General features: G+C 35.6%; 2 protein-coding genes across 9 annotated transcripts in view; one reads left to right on the top strand and one right to left on the bottom strand.

Moving 5' to 3' along the window:
* Positions 1-9,459, top strand: part of lama2 (laminin, alpha 2) — a 400,339-nt gene extending 390,880 nt beyond the window's left edge. For all 7 annotated transcript variants that reach the window (XM_030128899.1, XM_030128898.1, XM_030128896.1 and 4 more), the window contains 9 exons: positions 590-683; positions 1,108-1,203; positions 2,284-2,364; positions 2,521-2,598; positions 2,830-2,908; positions 4,872-5,003; positions 5,177-5,307; positions 8,731-8,950; positions 9,059-9,459. In XM_030128899.1, the coding sequence (XP_029984759.1) occupies positions 590-683; positions 1,108-1,203; positions 2,284-2,364; positions 2,521-2,598; positions 2,830-2,908; positions 4,872-5,003; positions 5,177-5,307; positions 8,731-8,950; positions 9,059-9,222 (1,075 nt within the window). In that variant the 3' untranslated portion in view covers positions 9,223-9,459. The remainder of the gene's footprint in view (positions 1-589; positions 684-1,107; positions 1,204-2,283; positions 2,365-2,520; positions 2,599-2,829; positions 2,909-4,871; positions 5,004-5,176; positions 5,308-8,730; positions 8,951-9,058) is intronic.
* Positions 9,460-17,435: 7,976 nt separating this feature from the next.
* Positions 17,436-20,821, bottom strand: part of LOC115414738 (regulator of G-protein signaling 6-like) — a 232,363-nt gene continuing 228,977 nt past the window's right edge. For both annotated transcript variants that reach the window (XM_030128019.1, XM_030128020.1), the window contains exon 18: positions 17,436-18,688. In XM_030128019.1, coding sequence (XP_029983879.1) covers positions 18,638-18,688 — 51 coding nt within the window. In that variant the 3' untranslated portion in view covers positions 17,436-18,637. The remainder of the gene's footprint in view (positions 18,689-20,821) is intronic.

The following is a 20,821-nucleotide window of genomic DNA, read 5'->3' as shown; positions in this document are numbered from 1 at the left end:
TTCGTAATTTTAGGGGAAGCCAGGCTTCCCTTGCAGTCTATGAGAAATTGCCACTGATATGTGCCAGGTTTGGAGTTAATTGAAACAAAATTAATGTTTTCATAGACATTTGAAATTTCACCCATTTTAAGTAAATGGGAGAAGAAAAAGATTTGAAAAATTAACAAAAAATTGAAACTTTGACCTACTTTTCCTAAAATGAAACCACGTCTATTCTGAGTCAGTGGCAATCTATAAACCCAATTTTGTATGAATTCAACCGGTAGTTTTGCTGCTACAGACATTTGAAATTTTGCCCATTATAAGTAAATGGGGGGGACAGGAGGAGATTTAAAAAAATCATAAAAATGTTGAACTTTGACCTACTGCTCCCAAAATGTAGTAAGATCTATTCTGGGTCACTAGCAAGCTGTAAACCCAATTTGGTATGAATTCAACCAATAGTTTTGCTGCTACAGTGTTAACAAAGAAACAAATAAACCGAACCAAAAACTATACCCCTTGCCTCCCGTTCGGGGGGTGGGGGGGTTAAACAGCGTTTGCAGGTAGATTTCAGATGTGTTTCTAACATGTGATTTGTGTGTCTCAGGTTAATATTGGAGTTTGAGCTGAGGACTAAAGAAGAGTCCGGCCTTGTGCTCTACATGGCTAGAATCAACCATGCTGACTTTGTTTCCATACAGGTATCCTCTTCTGTTCTTCTGTTCCAGTCTATTTTTGGTGTTTATTTTATCTCCAGCATCTGGTTCAGTCCATGACTTGAATGTTGGATCTAAAACACAGCCTTTTACCCTTTTGAGACACCATTAATGGAACCTCTGAAAAGTTCAACACCTTACAGCAGTTAAAGAGAATTCCTGCCAAATGCCATCCAGCAGCTCACAATGTAGAACACAGCAGGAGCTATAATTACTACATTTAGTCACAGGGCAGGGGAGATATGGATGGTAGGCTTCAGTTCTCAGTTTGGTGTCTTCTGATTCCTTTAGTCTTCCTTCCTGTTTTGCGTCTCTTTGTTGAAATTGTATTAGTCTGTGATCTATTTCAGTCGATGATGCAGGGTAATATTAACTCTGTTCATAATTATGTCCTTTTTTCTTTCCGTAGATTAAGGATGGACAGGTCTGTCTGGGTTACGATCTTGGTCATGGAAACACATCTGGTTGTGTTCCCTTCTCCATCAACGATGGCAACTGGCACAGGGTACTGTAGATTTCTCCGGAACTCTTTCATTAGTTCAGAACTTCACTTGCTCTGGAACAAAGACCTTTTTTTACACTCTTAATTGGCAGAGGTCCCTGACAAAAGGGAAAAAAGGAGAATAACTGAACTTAAAATGGCAATCATGTGGTGTGATATTTCCACTTTAAAGCAGCTATATTCAGTATTTCTACTTTCAAATATCAAAAAAATGACTAAAAAATATCATTAGTGTTTAGAGCCAAAGACGTCAATGTGTATAGCAGTATTTCTCAAACTGTGGGGCAGGCTCCCCAGGGGGATCATTCCTGGGTGTTTTTTTTTTTTTTTCTTCAGATTAGAACATGTGGAACTATTGGTTTGTCATAAAAATTTGTTTGTTGTTCTAAAAAAGTAACTTTATTATCATTGTTGTAACATAATTCTGCATTTCCCTTTTTTTATTTGGAAGAATATTGTCTCAGGGAGCAGTCTTGTTGAGTTTATTTGTATTATTCAAGCAAAAATCTAAGTTATTTTTAATTTGCACAACAAATTATTCAAGGAAAAGCAAAAAGTATTGTTACAATATTGATGTTTCTTTCAATAAAATGTATAATTTGATTCTGATTCAATTAGAATTAGATTCTGATTCTAAGTGCACCACTGTTCCAAGGGGGGGCCTGGAGATTTTTCGTCCTCCAAAAGGGGCCCGACAGAAAAAGATTGAGAACCACTGGATTATAGAGATATGTACTTAATAATAATAATAATAATAATAATACATCTGTTTTATGTAGCGCTTTTCTACTTAATGGCTTTTCTCTTTACTTTTACTCTTGAAATATTAAAAGCTGTGACGATTTACAGCATTTTGTCACAGCTTCATTCATCAAAAATCCTTTATTTCTAACATATTTTATTTCTTTGTTCTTGTGTTTGTTCTAACACAACTTTTCGCCTTTAAAACCATAAGTTGTTTGTTGCTACTGAAAGTGAAAGTGTCATTCTTTTCATCGTCTCCCTCTGCGTTGAACATCCAGACCTCTATTATTTCTGCTGTTCATCTGTGTACTAATTAGATTTTTTTCTCTGCCCTTTCAGATCCGTGTGACTCGTATCAAGCAGAGAGGTGTGCTCATGGTTGATGCCAAATTCAGCAAACAGATGATCAGTCCAAAGAAGGTACAGTACGTTTCCTTTTTATTTTTGAAACAGCAGCACAGTAAAATAACCACTTGGTGGCAGATTAATAAAATGGACAAAAAGGAAACCCATTTGACGTTACAGTAATGGATTGTTTTTATTTAGCATTCATGAATTATCTCCTGTTCTTTCCAGGCTGACCTGTTGGATGTTGTGGGAATGGTGTATGTTGGTGGATTACCACAAAACTACACGACAAAGAGGATAGGACCGGTAAAACTCATGCAAACACATACACATTTCAGAAAGTTTCATCACAGTCCTGCATTTTTTTCATTTAGTAGTGCCAGTGTAGTGTAGTCCTCATTCACCTGATCCATTCATTCAAGACAACATGCTTTGCAGTTAAACCCGAACATTTTCTCCTGACTCTTATATAGAGATTGTGTATTTTAAATGACCTTAAATATTCCAATTTTCCCTCCTCTGTTTCTCTGACTGTAGATCCTTTACAGTCTCAATGGATGCATCCGTAACTTTAAGATGTCAGGAAGTCCAGTGAGCAATAAGCCAGGCCCTTCAGGTAATGGATTTACATTGCATTATGTTTACAGGGTGCGGAAGCAAAATTTACAATATTTTGAGGCAGGGATTGAAAGACAGTGTATGACCAATTAGTTTATTGAAAGTCATGAGAATTTATTTGCCACAAGAAAATGTACATAATAGAAAATGTTTTTATTCTATGTGTCCTCCTTCTTTCTCAATAACTGCCTTCACACACTTCCTGAAACTTGCGTAAGTGTTTCTCAAATATTCGGGTGACAACTTCTCCCATTCTTCTTTAATAGTATCTTCCAGACTTTCTCGTAATAGTTTTGCTCATAGTCATTCTCTTCTTTACATTATAAACAGTCTTTATGGACACTCCAACTATTTTTGAAATCTCCTTTGGTGTGACGAGTGCGTTCAGCAAACCACACACTCTTTGACGTTTGCTTTCCTGATTACTCATATGGGCAAAAGTTTCTGAAAAGGTATGGATAATAGTGTTAGGTATGATTATGACATCAATATATGTTTGGTTTCAAAACAATTGACGTAGTGCCTGCTGAGAAAAAACAACTAAATGTTCATTGTAAATTTTGCTTCCCCACCCTGTATATATTTACAATCAAGTGGCCAGTTTGTTAGATACACTCTGCTAACACTGATTCAGTCTAATGCATTAGACCTGCATCCATTAAACTGAAACCATACATGGTCTCAGTATAATCGGTGCAGTGGTTAGCCCTTACGCCTCACAGCAGGAAGGTTCACTTCTCAGTCAGACTGGAGCCTTTCTGTATTGAATTTACTGCTTATTTGCATGTAAGTTAATTCTGTTGCCTTCAGTGGTGACTCACTGCTCCTAATTGATAATCATAGGTATTAGCCCCTTTTCCACCACAGGAACTTTTACTTTAGTGCATTTTCACTGAAATTACTCGAGTAAAAAGTTCTCTCTCAACCCCAGACTTTCCCTGAAAAAAAATCCTTGCAGGTGGGTAGGACTTCTCAGAGTCTCCAGAATTCTTGGGGGCGGGGCCATGTGCTGAAGAATGCTGATTGCTGGAACACACTTGTTTATTTTTATTTCGAATATCAACATTTAAAGGGGTCATATATTTCTTTTTTTAAATGGAATTATGCATTTTAAAACATTTCCCTGCGGTCTACATAAACTGTAAATGCTATGCTTGGGTCTGAATTCTTCATTAATTCAACTCCACAGGTCCATCTTCGACACTATTTCTAGTAATGACACAAAAAAGGTTGTTTTGAGCGCTGGCCCTTTAAATGCACATGAACCACTTCACTCCCCCTCCAGGTTGTTGACCATGCCATTTCTCCATACTTGGAGAAATGTTCATTGGAAGTCTTGACCCTATATGTGCAAATGCCGTGACGTAACTAGTTATAGACGCAACAAATTAAGAGGGAATTATAACAGGATGTAGAAATCCACTTAATTTTTGACAAAATGAATATAAAAATAGCTTCACAGCACCTGGAAGGTTCATATTTAAACTTTTTGAACAATTAGGGCCCCCTAATACACAAATAAATGTACCAAAGACTAATAAAAGTGGGTTTAGCAAAATATGATCCCTTTAAAACCAAAAACAAGAAGAAAAAAACATGAAAAAAAAAAACACTTGCAGCGTTCTGTGCTGTTTAAACCAGTGTGCAGCTGCAAACCTGTTTATTCCATTTGTACAGGCTTCACTTTGTGTCTTGATCAGTTGGAAAATGAAGCAAAAGAAGAGAACCTATAAAAAGTGAACAGAAAACTGAAGTATTTCTTACTAAATATTCACTAATTGGAGGTCCTTAGTAACTGACTGAACTGCATAAACACATTATCACACAAATTCGCAATAGAAACAGCCTGGTACATATTGGAAAAATTAAGGAAAGAGAAGGATTTAGGTACTTTTATCATCTATTCCAGTCTTTAGCTGCAGCAGTTAAATGCATCTTCATCCTCTGTCCTCTTGGTCCAGGTCGTGTTGAAGTCGCTATGGAGGACTTTAAATTAGACATGGGCGCCCCCACCTCCAGTAACATGGTAGGACGCTGCTTCGTTGCGACTGAGGCGGGAACCTATTTTGAAGGAACAGGCTTCTTGAAAGCAGGTGAGAACACACAGAAGATGAATTCACACCATGATCCATGTCTCATTTTTGTGTCGGTGGAAGGGCTGAGACATGGTGTCAATAGTTAGTGGCTGAATTCTAGCACTAGCCATGCAGTTAGGAAACCACATTTTTTTTGTTTAAAAAATAATCATCTCTTCCTGTCTTTCTAGTTCCCACCTACAGAGTGGGTCAAGATGTGTCAATTGCTTTCGAGTTCCGCACCAGTAGAACCAACGGGGTGCTTTTAGCCGTCAGTAACAAAGACAGCGATGGACTGGGAATAGAGATCGTAGAAGGAAAGGTAAACAACAATTCATTTATATATTTTCATTTACAAAGCTTGGATGTTGTAGATACAATATATGCATTAATTGGAAAGAACAGAACTGCTACAGTCGGTTTGAATCAGTTTCTTTTTTGCAAAGAACCCAAAATGCATCATAAGACTATATAATATGAGCTCCCAAAATTATTACTTTGAACAAATTTTCATTCTTGTTCTGATGTGTTGTGGTAAAAGGATTAACAAGTACTCTAAGATGTTCAAGGTTGTTTCCAGGGCTTTTTCGTGGAGCTTGAAAATGGTGATTTGTACCAGGTTTGGAAAGTGTTCTAAATTGTTGACCACCAATTAAAGCTGCTGGAAAAACCCCAAACTCCCCAGGGAAAAGTTATAACATGACAGTGATGTAGTAAACAAAGGAACATCTTAAGACTGTTTACTACATGTTGGCTGTTGTCACTGGTCTATACTTTTTTGGAAATTAGTTGATAAATGTGCTAAATCCTATATATTTTTGATAATTCAACCTGGAAAACAAATGACAGACTAATGTTTTCAAGGCATATGATTAGTTTTCTTTTGTATAATACGTTTATTAATCTGACACTAAAACAGATGTATTCTAATGTGGAGACAGGTGTTGACTTCGGAGTAATATTTATCCAGACCTGTAATAACTTCCAGTGCAACAGTAAGTTTCTTGTCAGTAATACTTAATTAGTGCAGCTTTTGCCTCTATGCTTGCAAACACATTCTCCATTATAATGAGTATAGTTACATTTGATTTAGGTTTTGCCAGTGGAACATCCTACTAGTTTTTTTTTTTTTTTTTAATGAATTCTAATGAAGCTGGATTGCTTAATGCTGTTCTGCTAGTATGATGGTTTTTCATTGGTTTATCACAAAATGCACCAAATTATTACATTGTCTTAAAAAAAAAAGTGCTACACCTGCATTTTGTAATACCTTTTGCAATATGTAGTGTCATTACATATTGAGGTGAAAAATTATTACATTGTTACATAATACGGCGCTACAGACCCAATGTTGAATGTATCATACACTGTTGAGCCGCATTATGTAATAAAAGTTCAAAATGTAATAAGAATGTCACGTCATCTTGTAATAAAGTCGCATTATGTAATAAACTACCTCAATGCATTATGTAGTACATTTTTTCGCATTATGTAGTAAGTTACTACAATTTGAGAAATTTAGTACAAAATGCACTTGACACATTTTTATTTTCAGGAAAATGCAATGTGCTAAATTAATCTTTAAACTGTGTGGTTAAAGTTCTGATTCCATTACCTGTAGCTCCTGTGACTAATTTCTTCTAAATTGCTCTGAAATTATATTAATTTGGATTGTTGTTAGATAATGAACCATGTTATTACATTTTAAAAAAAAAAAAGTGTTAAGTGCATTTTGTAATAAATTCCTCAAATTGTAATAACTTACTACGTAATGTAAAAAAAATGTACTATATAATGCATTGAGGTAGTTTATTACAAAATGCGTCAGTTTATTACATAATGCGGCTTTATTATAAGATGCTGTGACATTCTTATTACATAATGTGTCTCAACATACACTATAGCCATATAGCACTTTTTATTTAATTATTTATTCCCAAATTTGGTAACCTATCGGTGCTTTTATTCTGGGAGCATTTTGCTTGTAGACCAGTGTTTTCAGCCTGAAATGACCTCATATTCTTGGGAAACTCATTACTCTGAATACAGCAAAAATCCTCATACCTAGTGAGTGAAATCATCCCCTATAGATAAAAGTCTAATAAAAAGATATTATGTGAAAGTGAACCCAATAAAAGACATGATCTGACATTTACTTACCAGAAATTAAATTATATAATGACATCTCAATCTATAGGACCAAATACAACCCTGACAAAAAAAAGTCCAGCTTAACCCTGTGTTAGAGTGATGGGTGAAGTAATTACCCATCATGCCTCATGCCTACAGCACAAGCCTGGGGGAGCAGCGTATACAGGGTGAGTCAGAAAAAACGCTCTTTCCATTTAAAGAAATTGTACTGCTAAAACGGAAACACTGATTTTTCTTTTGACCATACAGTCATATTGATGTGGTTATTGAGCACGTCTGGTGATGTAGTCATAGATTTATTGCATTGCATAAGAGAGAGAAGGTCCATTGTTTATTGGGCACTGAAATACCTGCCAACACAATGTATGCCACAGTGAACAAACTTGAAATTGACAACAATTACAGGAGTCGGGGCTTTGCTTTCACACTCAGGACATAGGCCTACATGACAGTGCACAGGGAGTTTTCATCATGGCAAGACCACAGCGATTGCAGGTATTATTTCCTCATCGAGTTGTCTGTTTGGGTCAGGAGAGAGAGTGGCCACCTAGATCCCCGGACTTGACCCCCCTTGATTTTTTTTTTGGGGGGTATCTTAAAAACCGTGTGTATCAGACTGTTCCACAAACTCTTCAGGAACTCCGAAATCGCATCACAGCTGAAATCCAAGCCCTATGACGAACACGAATGGCGAGAAGAGCTGTGTTAGAGATGCGACAACGAGCACAGATTTGCATCAATCTGAATGGTAGCCAGGTTGAAGGTCGTGCTGGACGACTTCGTTGAGACAAAACATTTTGATGGCGAGTAAACATGCTGTAATGGTTGACAATTTTAATTTCATTCACGGTGGCATAAACTGTGTTGGCAGATATTTCGGTGCACAATAAACAATGGACATTCCCTCTGTTATGCTATGCCATAAATCAATGATTCAATCGCCAGACATGCTCAATAACCACATCAATATGACTGTATAATCAAAAGAAAAATAAGCATTTCCATTTCAGTGGTACAATTTCTTTAAATGAACAGAGCGTTTTTTTCTGACTCACCCTGTAGATCTGGGGTAGCTTCAGGTATTTGTCCAAAAAATGATGTAAATAAGTGGTGTGGCATTGCATAAGCATATGAAAACACAGTAAACATCTAAAATGGTAAAGGGCCATAAACACTGACACGTAGCTCCAAATATTTTCATTTCAATGTAACACTTCCTGATTTTAGTAGACTACCATATTTTATTCATAGTTTCCGCCACTAAATGGAGCAGTGTTGTGGCATGTTTGACCACCCAGTCCTGGCTGAGGGGAAGTGTTTTGGACAGAAAGTGATGCCAATTCAAACTCTATAAACCAAAACTTGTCCCAAATGACAGTTTCTACAGCACATAGCACAGCCTCGGAATGATGCAATTTCCACTTGGGTTCTGCGTAAATAGAAACTCAGGGGAAAATGCTCTATATTTACAAACTGATTTCAGCCAGAGCGAGCAAACTATGGGTGTGAAGATACATTCTCATATGAAATGTTGTTAAATTTATTTGGTAAAAGCACATCTATCATTTTTTTTTCTCCCCTATTCTCCTTTCAGTTGCTCTTCCATGTTGACAACGGAGCTGGACGAATCACAGCGGAGCACTTGCCTGAAGGCGACGGCTTCTGCGACGGCCAGTGGCACTCTGTCACCGCCAATAAGATGCGCCACAGGATTGAACTGGTGGTGGATGGGAGGCAGAGCCAAGCAGAGAGTCCCAACGCCCGCTCCAACATCTGTGACACCAACGACCCCATCTACGTCGGAGGATACCCCGGTAAAGCAGACGCAAAAACAGAAGAAAAACCAGAGTTATAATGTGATGTCAAACAGAAAACCACAGACACGCACTGATGGAAACGTGTGATACTTGTGTGTCTTTCAGCTGGCGTTCACCAGGCGGCTCTGTCCATCAGCAGGTCCTTCAAAGGTTGTATGAAAGACCTGAAAATCACTAAAGCATCCAAGACGTTGAATGTGCAGTTCAACAAAGCCCTGGAGATTAAAGGGGTCCAGCCTCTGTCCTGTCCTTCCCCCATCGCTGCCTGATCCAAACCACAGAGCCTCTCAGTTTGTCATTTTACATGATCTCAAGTGTCTAATAAGTTTACATGTGGATTTAGTCTCTTTTAATCATATTTATTGGTCCTAAAAGCTGCACTGACTTACCTTATGAAATGTAATGTGCTTAGCAGATCAGTGCCTGAAAAGATTAGCCCCATTTCCACTGAAATCTGGGTTAAAAAAAAAAAAAAAAAAACTTCCCTCCACTCCAAATTTTTCCTAGTACGGGGGTAGGACTTTTCAGATTACATGGAATTTTGGGGGGCGGGGCTATGTGCTGAAGAATGCTGATTGGTGGGACACATTTGTCACATTCCATTTGTTGAGTGCATATACAGAATGTATTCTTCAGCGCAAGGGTGTCCAAATTCGGTCCTCCAGGTCCAGTATCTTGCATGTTTTACATATTTCCCTCTTCCAGTACACACAGTTCAATTAATGATCAGCTCATCATCAAGCTCCACAGAAGCCTAAAGGCGTCCAGGTGTGCTAGAAGAGGGAAACATCTAAAACATGCAGGATACCAGACCTCGAGGACCAGATTTGGACACCCCTGCAAGCATATTTAGTAAATAGACCTCATCTAATATCCACTTCTTGTAGCTTCTCTTCTTTTGCCCCATTTTCCAAATGATCAAAACACAAATGAAGTGAAGTTAGAAATTAAATAAATAAGTTTGGGTGAACAACACTGCAAGTGTATTCCACCAATCAGCGTTCTTCTGCACATAGCCCCGCCCCTGAAGAACTCTAGTTAAGCTGAAAAACCCAATCCCTCCTACCAGGAACTTTTTTCAAGGAAAGTTTGGGGTTGAGAGAGTTTGTACCTGGTAACTTTGGTGGAAATGTGCTGTTTAAAGTTCCCGGTCAAGTAAAAGTTCCTGTGGTGGAAAAACAAAGTCTTGACAATGACATGGAAAAGCACTGAGAAAGTCAAGCTTTAAATCCCTGATCATGGATTCTGTGTGGGACACTAAGACTACGTTCAGACAGCAGGTCTTAAAGCACTATTCAAATTTTTTGGTGAAATCCGATTTTCTTGTGTGCTCGTTCATATTACACATTAAATGCGACTTCTATTAGTTTTAAGTATGAACTGAATGTGACCCACATGCACAAAAGAGGTCCTGATGTAATACATTACCACGCAAGTACGCACTGTGTTTACGAAAATAAATATATTTTTCCCACCACTCCTCCACCTGGGACGCAGAATTGTGACGTTTGTTACATTTCAGTAACGTAAAGGTCGGATAAATTCAACTTGGCCGTTCAGAAGTATCGGATTTGTGCTGATCAAATTGTCTTTAACAGACCGGATACAGGTCACATATGGGGAAAAAAAATCGGATTTAGGCCACATTTGGCTGCAGTCTGAACGTATCCTAAAAATGAGACCCTGACCTAATGTACAGTGAGAGGCTCTGGTCAATAAATATATATAATGGCAACAAACTAAGGTCTCAAAGTGTTCTTACAAATGGTTTCAGAGTTGGTCCAACATCATATCACACCAGTGTTAGTACTGAATATAGATTTTTGCTTGAACCGTACAATGTGTGATTTTGTGAAGAGAAAGTCATATTTGTTTTAGTGAAGTCCTCTAATATTATTCAGTTCCACTTTAAAGACTGTTAATCTGCTATGAATTTCATCACTTTTGTCCTTGATGAGTTTGGACTGAACTTTTTTTCATTAAGCGTATCTCCCACAGAAAAATGCTAACATACACGTCTTATTTTCTGTTTCTACTTGCATTAGTCATAACTTGTATTAAAGGTCATGATTATTACTTGACCTTTGTGAAAATCTGAATGCCAGCCCCCTCTGTTCACCACTATCACTGAATATTAAACTGATTATTATTAAGACGTGACTAGTTAAATATTTTACACGTTACATTCCACAGTGTATTTGGTTCAGGGTCAAATTCCACAATAACAGAAAATTACATTTAAAAAGAAAAACTGCAGTTTCCTGCTAGTTGTTTTTAGCATCTTTTGTTCTGCATGGTGTGGCTGAAGATATTTAATCTGCAAATATATTCTTTCTAGCATCACACAGATTGTCCTGTCCTTTTATTTAACACAGGAATGTATCATGTGCTCTTGGGGATCGTATAATGGGATACTACATTTCCATATTACCAGGCAGATTTTTAGAAGACATTATTAAAAGCCGTTCCATATGTCTCTGGAAATTATAATAGCTACTGTTAGTGCCAAGACCAACTGCACTCCTATATGTTCTGACATATTTAGCAGTAAAGTAACAGGGAAATAAAGATCTAAACAGCTGACAGTGACCATGAGCATCTACTGATCTAAAATGTTTAACTTTTGAGCCACTAATCTTATCAATATATAGAAATAAATCAGGTAAAATGCAGTTTCTCAGGTTTTCATGGTCATTATATGACCCATTTGGACGTTCAAAGGGTCCATAGCGAACGTGGAAACACTATCATGTGCTAAAATGTTGATTCTCCAATAAAACTCACATAATTTGACAGATTGTGGTGGTTATGGATACTTGTTTTTATGTTCGGTTAATGATATATTTTGCTGAATAAGTCACGTTTTATTCAGTTTTGTTATAGGGTCAAAACATGGCATTTGAAATCTCTCTGACGGGTATTTTAGAGACAATTTGACAAATTAGTGTTGCTAAATGACCCACACTTCTATTTTTGAATTCATTTTTGCTTTCATTTGTTTCATTTGTTTTCATTTTTGCTTTAGTTGGACCATAAGGGATTATCCAAAACAAGGAGGACTGAAATAAATGTTGGAATGACAATCAATTAAAGTTCGCTCTCTGACAGGATATTACCGTGTTTTGACCCTAAAATAACTTTTAAATTAACTCAACTTTTATGAAGATCAGTAAATTAAATATAGGAAAATACCAGATTTTCACTGAAAAATGCAAAATGCAGATGATATTATAAGAAGTAAAGGTTAGAGGAGGACAAATTACTTTTGAAGTAGCTATAAAAATGATTCTATTTTAAGTAAATACTGTATGTATAAATATTACAGTACAAATAATAACTCATGTTTAATGGTGAATTCTCTCAGTTGAGGGGATATGGAATCAGCACTGACAACCAGCAAAATAAATAAAGTACCAACTATTCTTAAAAATTTCTTTCAATAAATGGGAAAAAAAAAAAAAAGTTTTCTGTGACTTAATTTACTGAATGTTTCTCAAGCATTCTTTAAAGTTGTGGTTTTAGGTAGTTTTTTTTTTTTTTTTTTTTCTTTCCTAGGCAGGAATTTGTTTGATACCTTTGTTTCTTACCTTTTTTTCCAGCCACTTTAATTTTGCAGACGCCCTTTATCACCGCAGTGGTTTGATCCCACAGGTCTTTGTTCTCCCACTATGTTTCTTCTCATGTGTTTCTTCCGTCTATAGTGCATTAAGGGCTGAACATGCAAAAATAAAAGAGGAAAAAGACCAAACTGAGAGGGGATTAAGCAGAAAATGAACATAAATCATTATAGAAGTAAATGGAACATTGAGTTTTGTGCATTTTAAGGTTGAAAACAAAATTGTAGACACACATTCATATTATTATTATTATTATTATTATAAATATTATTAATATGTTAATGCCGGATACTAGACTCATTGTCTTAGGGGTTTCTTTTACCATGTTATACAACAGCACTTTCAGTTAATTTCCACTAGAGGGCAGTGTTTAACTATATAAAACCCAGACATACCTGTTGATGGAACTGCAGGTGTTTGGATCCATAACTTCAAGGTACTCTCTGAAGAAATTAGGTGAAAACACATGAAATAACAGCCAACATCCTTCTTATTGCGCATTCCTCTTTTATTTTCATGGTCCTCTTTACATAAGGTGAAGAATGGTCAGAGGTCAGCCCACTAAACCTTGTTAAGGGCACCCAAAGTGGAATGTATAGAAGACAGAATAAGCCTAACGTTAGATCATCTCAGTTATTTAAAGGAATCGACTCGGTATAACTCATCTCTGTTTGACACAGGACGTCACCTTTGAGGTTCTAGTGTGGACATTTCACAAACCCACTATTAATTAAGTCATTTCGGTGCTAGAATTTGCCTATACATCGGAGTTAAAACAGGCTAAAATGAGTCTGAAAGTAAACATTTTGTATTAACCACACCTTTTTTTTTTTTTTTTTTTTTTGCTGACAATGCAATGTGTAAAAACACCAGAATTATGTGATAACTCCGCAAAATGTAACAAAATTTCACTTCATATTGTAATAATATGCCACAATATGTACTATATCCCACTGCATTTTATAATTAAAGCAGTAGGAAGCTGCACTTTTGTTTTCTTTAAAGAATTATCTACTATATTCTGTAATAACCAGCCAAAATGGATGTGTTTTATCTGTGCAGCTTATATTTGTATCAACTGAACCACATTATATGAACAAAAGTATTAGAACACATTGAATTCAGGTATTTCATCATTAACAGCAAAATGTCATAATATTATTTTTATATTGCAATACACTGTAATTACCATTGTTATTTAATCTAGGGCTAATTAGGGTTCATTTTGTTTACACTCATCTAAAATACTCACAAAATGCCTCAGAGTTTGTCAGTGTTGAGAAAATAAGTCTGTCAGAGTTTTTTATATCATTATTTTAATCATTATAATTATTCTACATTTAGATTTCTGACATTTGTCACATTTGAACCTTAAAAAATCAACGTAATCCACAAGTAAGTGGTTTGATGATCTGGTTTTGTCAAATCTCACTCAGGAAAAAAAAAGTTATCCCTTAACCTTAACTCAAAGACCCAAATATACATAAGTAACCAAAACTACTGACTGATCTAAACTGTTTAATACCTGTTGATCCACTAATCCATGTAAATAACACTGGGTTACAAAAAAATGTTTTTTGCAAGTTGTCTAGGTTTTTTCAACTGGATTAGGACCATTTTGCACCGCTAAATCCAAAAATGACATCTGTTTTTCTCAATCAGGTCAGGTTTTTTTTGCTAATTTGATTTTGAAAAATTTGATCTTCTCACCAAATTGATTACATTTTTGTGTCTTTATCAGTTGATTTTTATATAGTTCTCACCCAAAATAGGTTTTAAGAGAAAAAAAAATCATTTGATCACTTGATTCCTGTTAGGTACAATGGTGTATTCACTGCAAATGTAGCAGAATACGTCAGGCTTATTTTTGCAAGATCTTCTAGTCGAAGCCGTTTCATTCACCTGTAATATTAAAAAAAAACATTAATAATAAATTGGCAAAAGTAAAATCTTCAGAACTCGTTTATTGCAAGAAATATTAAATAATTTTGTATCATATGATGTGAAAATGCCCATAAATGTAAGCAAAAATGCTAAAAAGCCAATATGTAGCATAGTTCAGAAAGTTGACCTGATTGAGCAAAATTAATGTGATTTTTGGATTCAGCACACCAAAATTATCCTAAATCAGCTCAAACAACTTAAACAATAAATTTGTTGTTGACCAGTGTAATTGGTGTAAAATACAGTTTGTCATCTTTTCATGCTCATCAGATATAACCCGTTTCATAGTCACCGTGGAAACACCGTCATCTTCTACAACATCGATTGACCAGAAAAATCCATGGAGTTGGATCAATGACAGTGGATGGATACACTAGGTTTATGTTCGGTTAATGATAGATTTAAGCGAAAAAGTCACTTTTTCTCAAGTTTTGTCTGTTTTTGGTATAACACGCCTCAAATATAATCTCAGCACGATGATTAAAGTACATGATCAGTCAAATAAATATAGGAAAATATCGGATTTTCACTGAAAAAAAAAAAAGCAAAATGGAGAGGATAATGATAAATGGTGATAAATCATTTAAGAAAGGTTAAAAAGAGAAAAAAATAATAATTTGGGAACTACCACAAAAGTAGCACTAGGTCTGTATGGATTAATTATTGATTTGACATTTATCGTGATATATATAAACAACTGAACATGAATATTTTTATCATAACAATACTTCAGGGTGAATGCTAAGCTGCAGATGTGATGCATCCTGATATTTTTGTCCATATACAGGGCGGGGAAGCAAAATTTACAATGAACATTTAGTTGTTTTTTCTCAGCAGGCACTACGTCAATTGTTTTGAAACCAAACATATATTGATGTCATAATCATACCTAACACTATTATCCATACCTTTTCACAAACTTTTGCCCATATGAGTAATCAGGAAAGCAAACGTCAAAGAGTGTGTGATTTGCTGAATGCACTCGTCACACCAAAGGAGATTTCAAAAATAGTTGGAGTGTCCATAAAGACTGTTTATAATGGAAAGAAGAGAATGACTATGAGCAAAACTATTACGAGAAAGTCTGGAAGATACTATTAAAGAAGAATGGGAGAAGTTGTCACCCCAATATTTGAGGAACACTTGCGCAAGTTTCAGGAAGCGTGTGAAGGCAGTTATTGAGAAAGAAGGAGGACACATGGAATTAAAACATTTTCTATGATGTCAATTTTCTTGTGGTAAATAAATTCTCATGACTTTCAATAAACTAATTGGTCATACACTGTCTTTCAATCCCTGCCTCAAAATATTGTAAATTTTGCTTCCCCACCCTGTAGTGTGAATTTAACCTCCCAAATATTACACAGCAATAGAGTTGTAGTCCATTCTGAATTCTAAATAGAAACATTAAACCAGCTTTTTATCCTATTTGTCTTGAAGCCACAGTCAAGGACTTCATGTTAAAAGTGGATCTGGAAAAACCCATTCACACTTTTATTTTTAACAGAGTTGACTAATGCAATGGTCTTTTGACGGGGATTCCTCAAAAAGAACTTCAAAAAGCACTAACTCAGTATAAAGCTGTAATTTTTTTTTCTTTAAACAATTATCTACTGTATTCTGTAATAACTGGCCAAAATGAAGACTGTGCAGCTTATATTTGTATCAACTGAACCACATTATATGGACAAAAGTATTGGGACATTCAGGTATTTAATCACTAACAGGATGTTGGAATGCAAAATGTCATAGTATTATTTAAATCAGCTTTTTATCCTATTTGTCTTGAAGCCACGGTCAAAGAGTTCATGTTAAAAGTGGATCTGGAACAGGGTTATGATAGTTTTGGATTTTTCATTATAGTTTAGTTTTATTTAGTTTTGACCTTTTTTTCCTCTAATTCAGTTAGTTTTGATCAGTTTTTAGAGCAGGTTTGTTAGTTTTATTAGTTTTTTGTTTTTTTTCTAAATGCTTAGTTTTAGTTTAGTTTTAGTATTAGTTTTTGTTTTTACCTCTACCAAGGAGGTGATGTTTTTGCCGGCGTTGGTTTGTCTGTCTGTCCCTGTGCAAGATAACTCAAAAAGTTAAGGACGGATTTGGATGAAAATTTCAGGAAATGTTGATACTGGCACAAGGAAGAAATTTTTTTAATTTTGGTGGTGATGGGGGGGGGCACTGGTCTGCCTTAGCGGAGGTCTGCGCTCTCCGAGTGCTTTTCTAGTTTCATATCTTTTCTCTTCTTCTCCGTCGTATTCAAATAAATCCCAGACAGGAATCTGGTGCTTTCTCCCAACTTTAGTCTCCATGTTTCCATGACGAGAAGTGATGGATCATGAAGTGTCATATGGTGCCACTGGCTAAAATAGCTCAAGTGAAATAAATCTATTTTGTATCAGTCTGACATTGACAAAGATGAAAACGAAGGGAATTATATCCATAATTTTTATCTGTTTTAGTTTGTTTTGTAAACACACAATACAGTTTCAGTTAATTATCATTTTTTCTTTTAATTATAGTTTTTATTTATTTCAGTTAACGAAAATGTTTTTTCAATTCTAGTTTTTGTCATTTTTTTAGTTTTCGTTAACGATAATAACCTTGATCTGGAAAAACCCATTCACACTTTTATTTTTAACAGAGTTGACTAATGCAATGGTCTTTTGACGGGGATTCCTCAAAAAGAACTTCAAAAAGCATTAACTCAGTATAAAGCTGTACATTTTTTTTTTTCTTTAAACAATTATCTACTGTATTCTGTAATAACTGGCCAAAATGAATGTGTTTATCTGTGCAGCTTATATTTCTATCAACTGAACCACATTATATGGACAAAAGTATTGGGACATTCAGGTATTTAATCACTAACAGGATGTTGGAATGCAAAATGTCATAGTATTATTTAAATCAGCTTTTTATCCTATTTGTCTTGAAGCCACGGTCAAGGACTTCATGTTAAAAGTGGATCTGGAAAAACCCATTCACACTTTTCTTTCTAACAGGGTTGACTAATACAACAGTCTTTTGACAGGGGTTCCTCAAAAAGACCTTCAAAAGGCATTAACTCAGTATAAAGCTGTAAATAGTCTCATATTTTGACATACTTTATTACAAACTTGCAGGGGAATATATTACATATTGTGCTGAGGCTGTTTAACTATAATAAAGTGTGGTGTTTTTACATACTGCTTTGTTGCAAATGTGACCAAATAAAAGTGTGTTGCTTTATTCTTCAGTTATAAACCCTTCAGCTGTGTCCCTTTTTCCACGTGTTGTAAATATAGGTGCACATACTCACTACTGTACCAGCTACAGTACATCAACGGTCCTGAAATGAAGAAAAAAAGTAAGATGTGCACTTTTGATCTGCCTTTATGTGAAAATTCCAGAAGTTGTGACTGACCTGAAGTAAGAAAACACCGAAAACCGACCAGACCAGTGTTAGACATGCAGAGGTTTAACCATGAGTCATCCCGCAAAAAGCAGCAAAGTTGGATCGAAAAGCTCATCTACGTACAAGCTGGTGTACTACTGCACCTGTTGGACCGTTAAAGCAGTGAGCAGAAGTTCTTTACGGAGTGCAGATGTCGGCTGTAAAACCCCCTCCTCAACCCCCTCTGTCCCTGTGAATGAGGTGAAATAAAACAGCTAGCTACAGCGTTAGTCTAAGTCTCATTTTTGGACATCAATCAAGGCATTCAAGCATTCCACTGTGTATATCACTGAAAAGAAAGCGACGGATAGCCTCTTCAGCTACCATAATAACATGAGTGTAGATAGTAATAGAGAAAACAACAAAGCCCGGCAGTGTACAGGCTTTAAAGTAGAAACCCTCCAAGAAGAGAAGCATTGTTTGTCCTCTATGCAGTGACAGCGCTGTCCTGGTGTCAGGTCCGGTGACTTATTGCATGCTGTCGGTCCTCTTCAACTCATCTGAGGTGGGTTTCAAATGTGGCAGTCCAGCAGTCGGGTCGGGTCGGGTCCAGTCCAGCAGACGGGGTTTGTTTGGTGTCCTCACCCGCCTCCCACAGCCACAGTCAAACACCTCAGGGTCCTTTTCCACCCGCCCCCCGGGGGGAAGCAGCTCTTCTGAGTGCGGGTCCTGCTACTCTTGATCCAGGCCTTGTCAGGACGACTGCATGAGGCCGGTCAGCCGTTTGCCCGTCAGTGACTTCCCCTGCGAGGAAATGGAAGGTTTACATGAGGTGAAGGTGACAGCTGTCAGAGCACCATCAGGCTGAAAGGTTTATACAGGATTTAGAAAGAAACGGGGGCAAAACATATGGAAAAGTCACCAAAAACAATAGTTAATCTCTTAGGAAAATTTTAAAAAGCAATGTATTTCAATGAATTCTATTTTTGTAGGAAATAAAGAAGGTATTAAATATTTTTGTGTAGAATTGATGAAATAAAATATAATTGTTAAATAGAGTGAAAATTTATTTAGCAACTGTAACAAAAGTATCACTGGGTCTTTATGGGTTAAAACAATGGCCACCAAAGTTTTTGCTCAATAAAGCAGTTAAATGTACAGTATTTGTCATGTGTGGTGTCCCATTTTAATTTTGAAGGTATTTTGATGGTATTAAATAATTATAATTTTGATGGTATTAAATATTTTTGTGTAGAACAAAACAACGGCCACCAAAGTTTATGTGCAATAAAGCAGTTAAATGTACAGTATTTATCATGTGTGGTGTCTTTAAAGTGTCCCATTTTAATTTTGAAAAATCATTGAAAGTATCGGTATCGGTATCGGATACAGTGACATCAGCTAAATCGAGCCACTTTTTGGTTAATCGCTTAGGAAAGTTTTAAAAAGTAATGTATTTTACTGAATTCAGTTTTTGTAGGAAATAAAGAAGGTATTAAATATTTTTGTGTAGAACTGATGAAATAAAATATAATTGTTAAACAGAGAGAAAATTTTATTTGGTAACTGTAACAAAAGTATCACTGGGTCTTTATGGGTTAAAACAATGGCCACCAAAGTTTATGCAAAATAAAGCAGTTAAATGTACAGTATTTATCATGTGTGGTGTCTTTAAAGTGTCACATTTTAATTTTGAAAAATTACTGAAAGTATCGGTATCGGATACGGTGACATCAGCTAAATCGAGCCACTTTTTGGTTAACCTCTTAGGAAAGTTTTAAAAAGCAATTTATTTCACTGAATTCTGTTTTTGTAGGAAATAAGGATGGTGTTAAGTATTTTTGTGTAGAATTGATGAAAAAAATATAATTGTTAATTGAAGGGTTAAATAGAAAGAAAATTTTATTTGGTAACTGTAACAAAAGTATCACTGGGTCTTTATGGGTTAAAACAATGGCCACCAAAGTTTATGCAAAATAAAGCAGTTAAATGTACAGTATTTGTCATGTGTGGTGTCACATTTTAATTTTGAAAAATCACTGAAAGTATCGGTATCGGATATCGGATACAGTGACATCAGCTAAATCAAGCCACTTTTTGGTTAATCGCTAAGGAAAGTTTTAAAAAGTAATGTATTTCACTGAATTCAGTTTTTGTAGGAAATAAAGAAGGTTTTAAATATTTTTGTGTAGAACTGATGAAATAAAATATAATTGTTAAACAGAGAGAACATTTTATTTGGTAACTGTAACAAAAGTATCACTGGGTCTTTATGGGTTAAAACAATGGCCACCAAATTTATGCAAAATAAAGCAGTTAAATGTACAGTATTTATCATGTGTGGTGTCTTTAAAGTGTCACATTTTAATTTTGAAAAATCACTGAAAGTATCGGTATCGGATACAGTGACATCAGCTAAATCGAGCCACTTTTTGGTTAATCTCTTAGGAAACTTTTAAAAAGAAATGTATTTCACTGAATTCTGTTTTTGGAGGAAATAAGGATGGTATTAAAATATTTTTGTGCAGAATTGATGAAATAAAATATAATTGTTAATTGAAGGGTTAAATAGGAAGAAACATGTATTTGGTAACTGTAACAAAAGTATCATTGGGTCTTTATGGGTTAAAGCAACAGCCACCAAAGTTTATGCAAAATAAAGCAGTTAAATGTACAGTATTTGTCATGTGTGGTGTCACATTTTAATTTTGAAAAATCACTGAAAGTATCGGTATCAGGTATCGAATAGGGTGACATCAGTTAAATCGAGCCACTTTTTGGTTAATTGCTTAGGAAAGTTTTAAAAAATGTATTTCACTGAATTCAGTTTTTGGAGGAAATAAGGATGGTATTAAATATTTTTGTGTAGAATTGATGAAATAAAATACAACTGTTGACTGAAAGGTTAAATAGAAAGAAAATGTTATTTGGTAACTT

This window comes from Sphaeramia orbicularis, chromosome 24, assembly GCF_902148855.1.
Source record: "Sphaeramia orbicularis chromosome 24, fSphaOr1.1, whole genome shotgun sequence".
NCBI classification, from domain to species: Eukaryota; Metazoa; Chordata; class Actinopteri; order Kurtiformes; family Apogonidae; genus Sphaeramia; species Sphaeramia orbicularis.
Note: the sequence above shows the minus strand (reverse complement) of the source record. Positions and strands in the feature narration are given on the sequence as shown.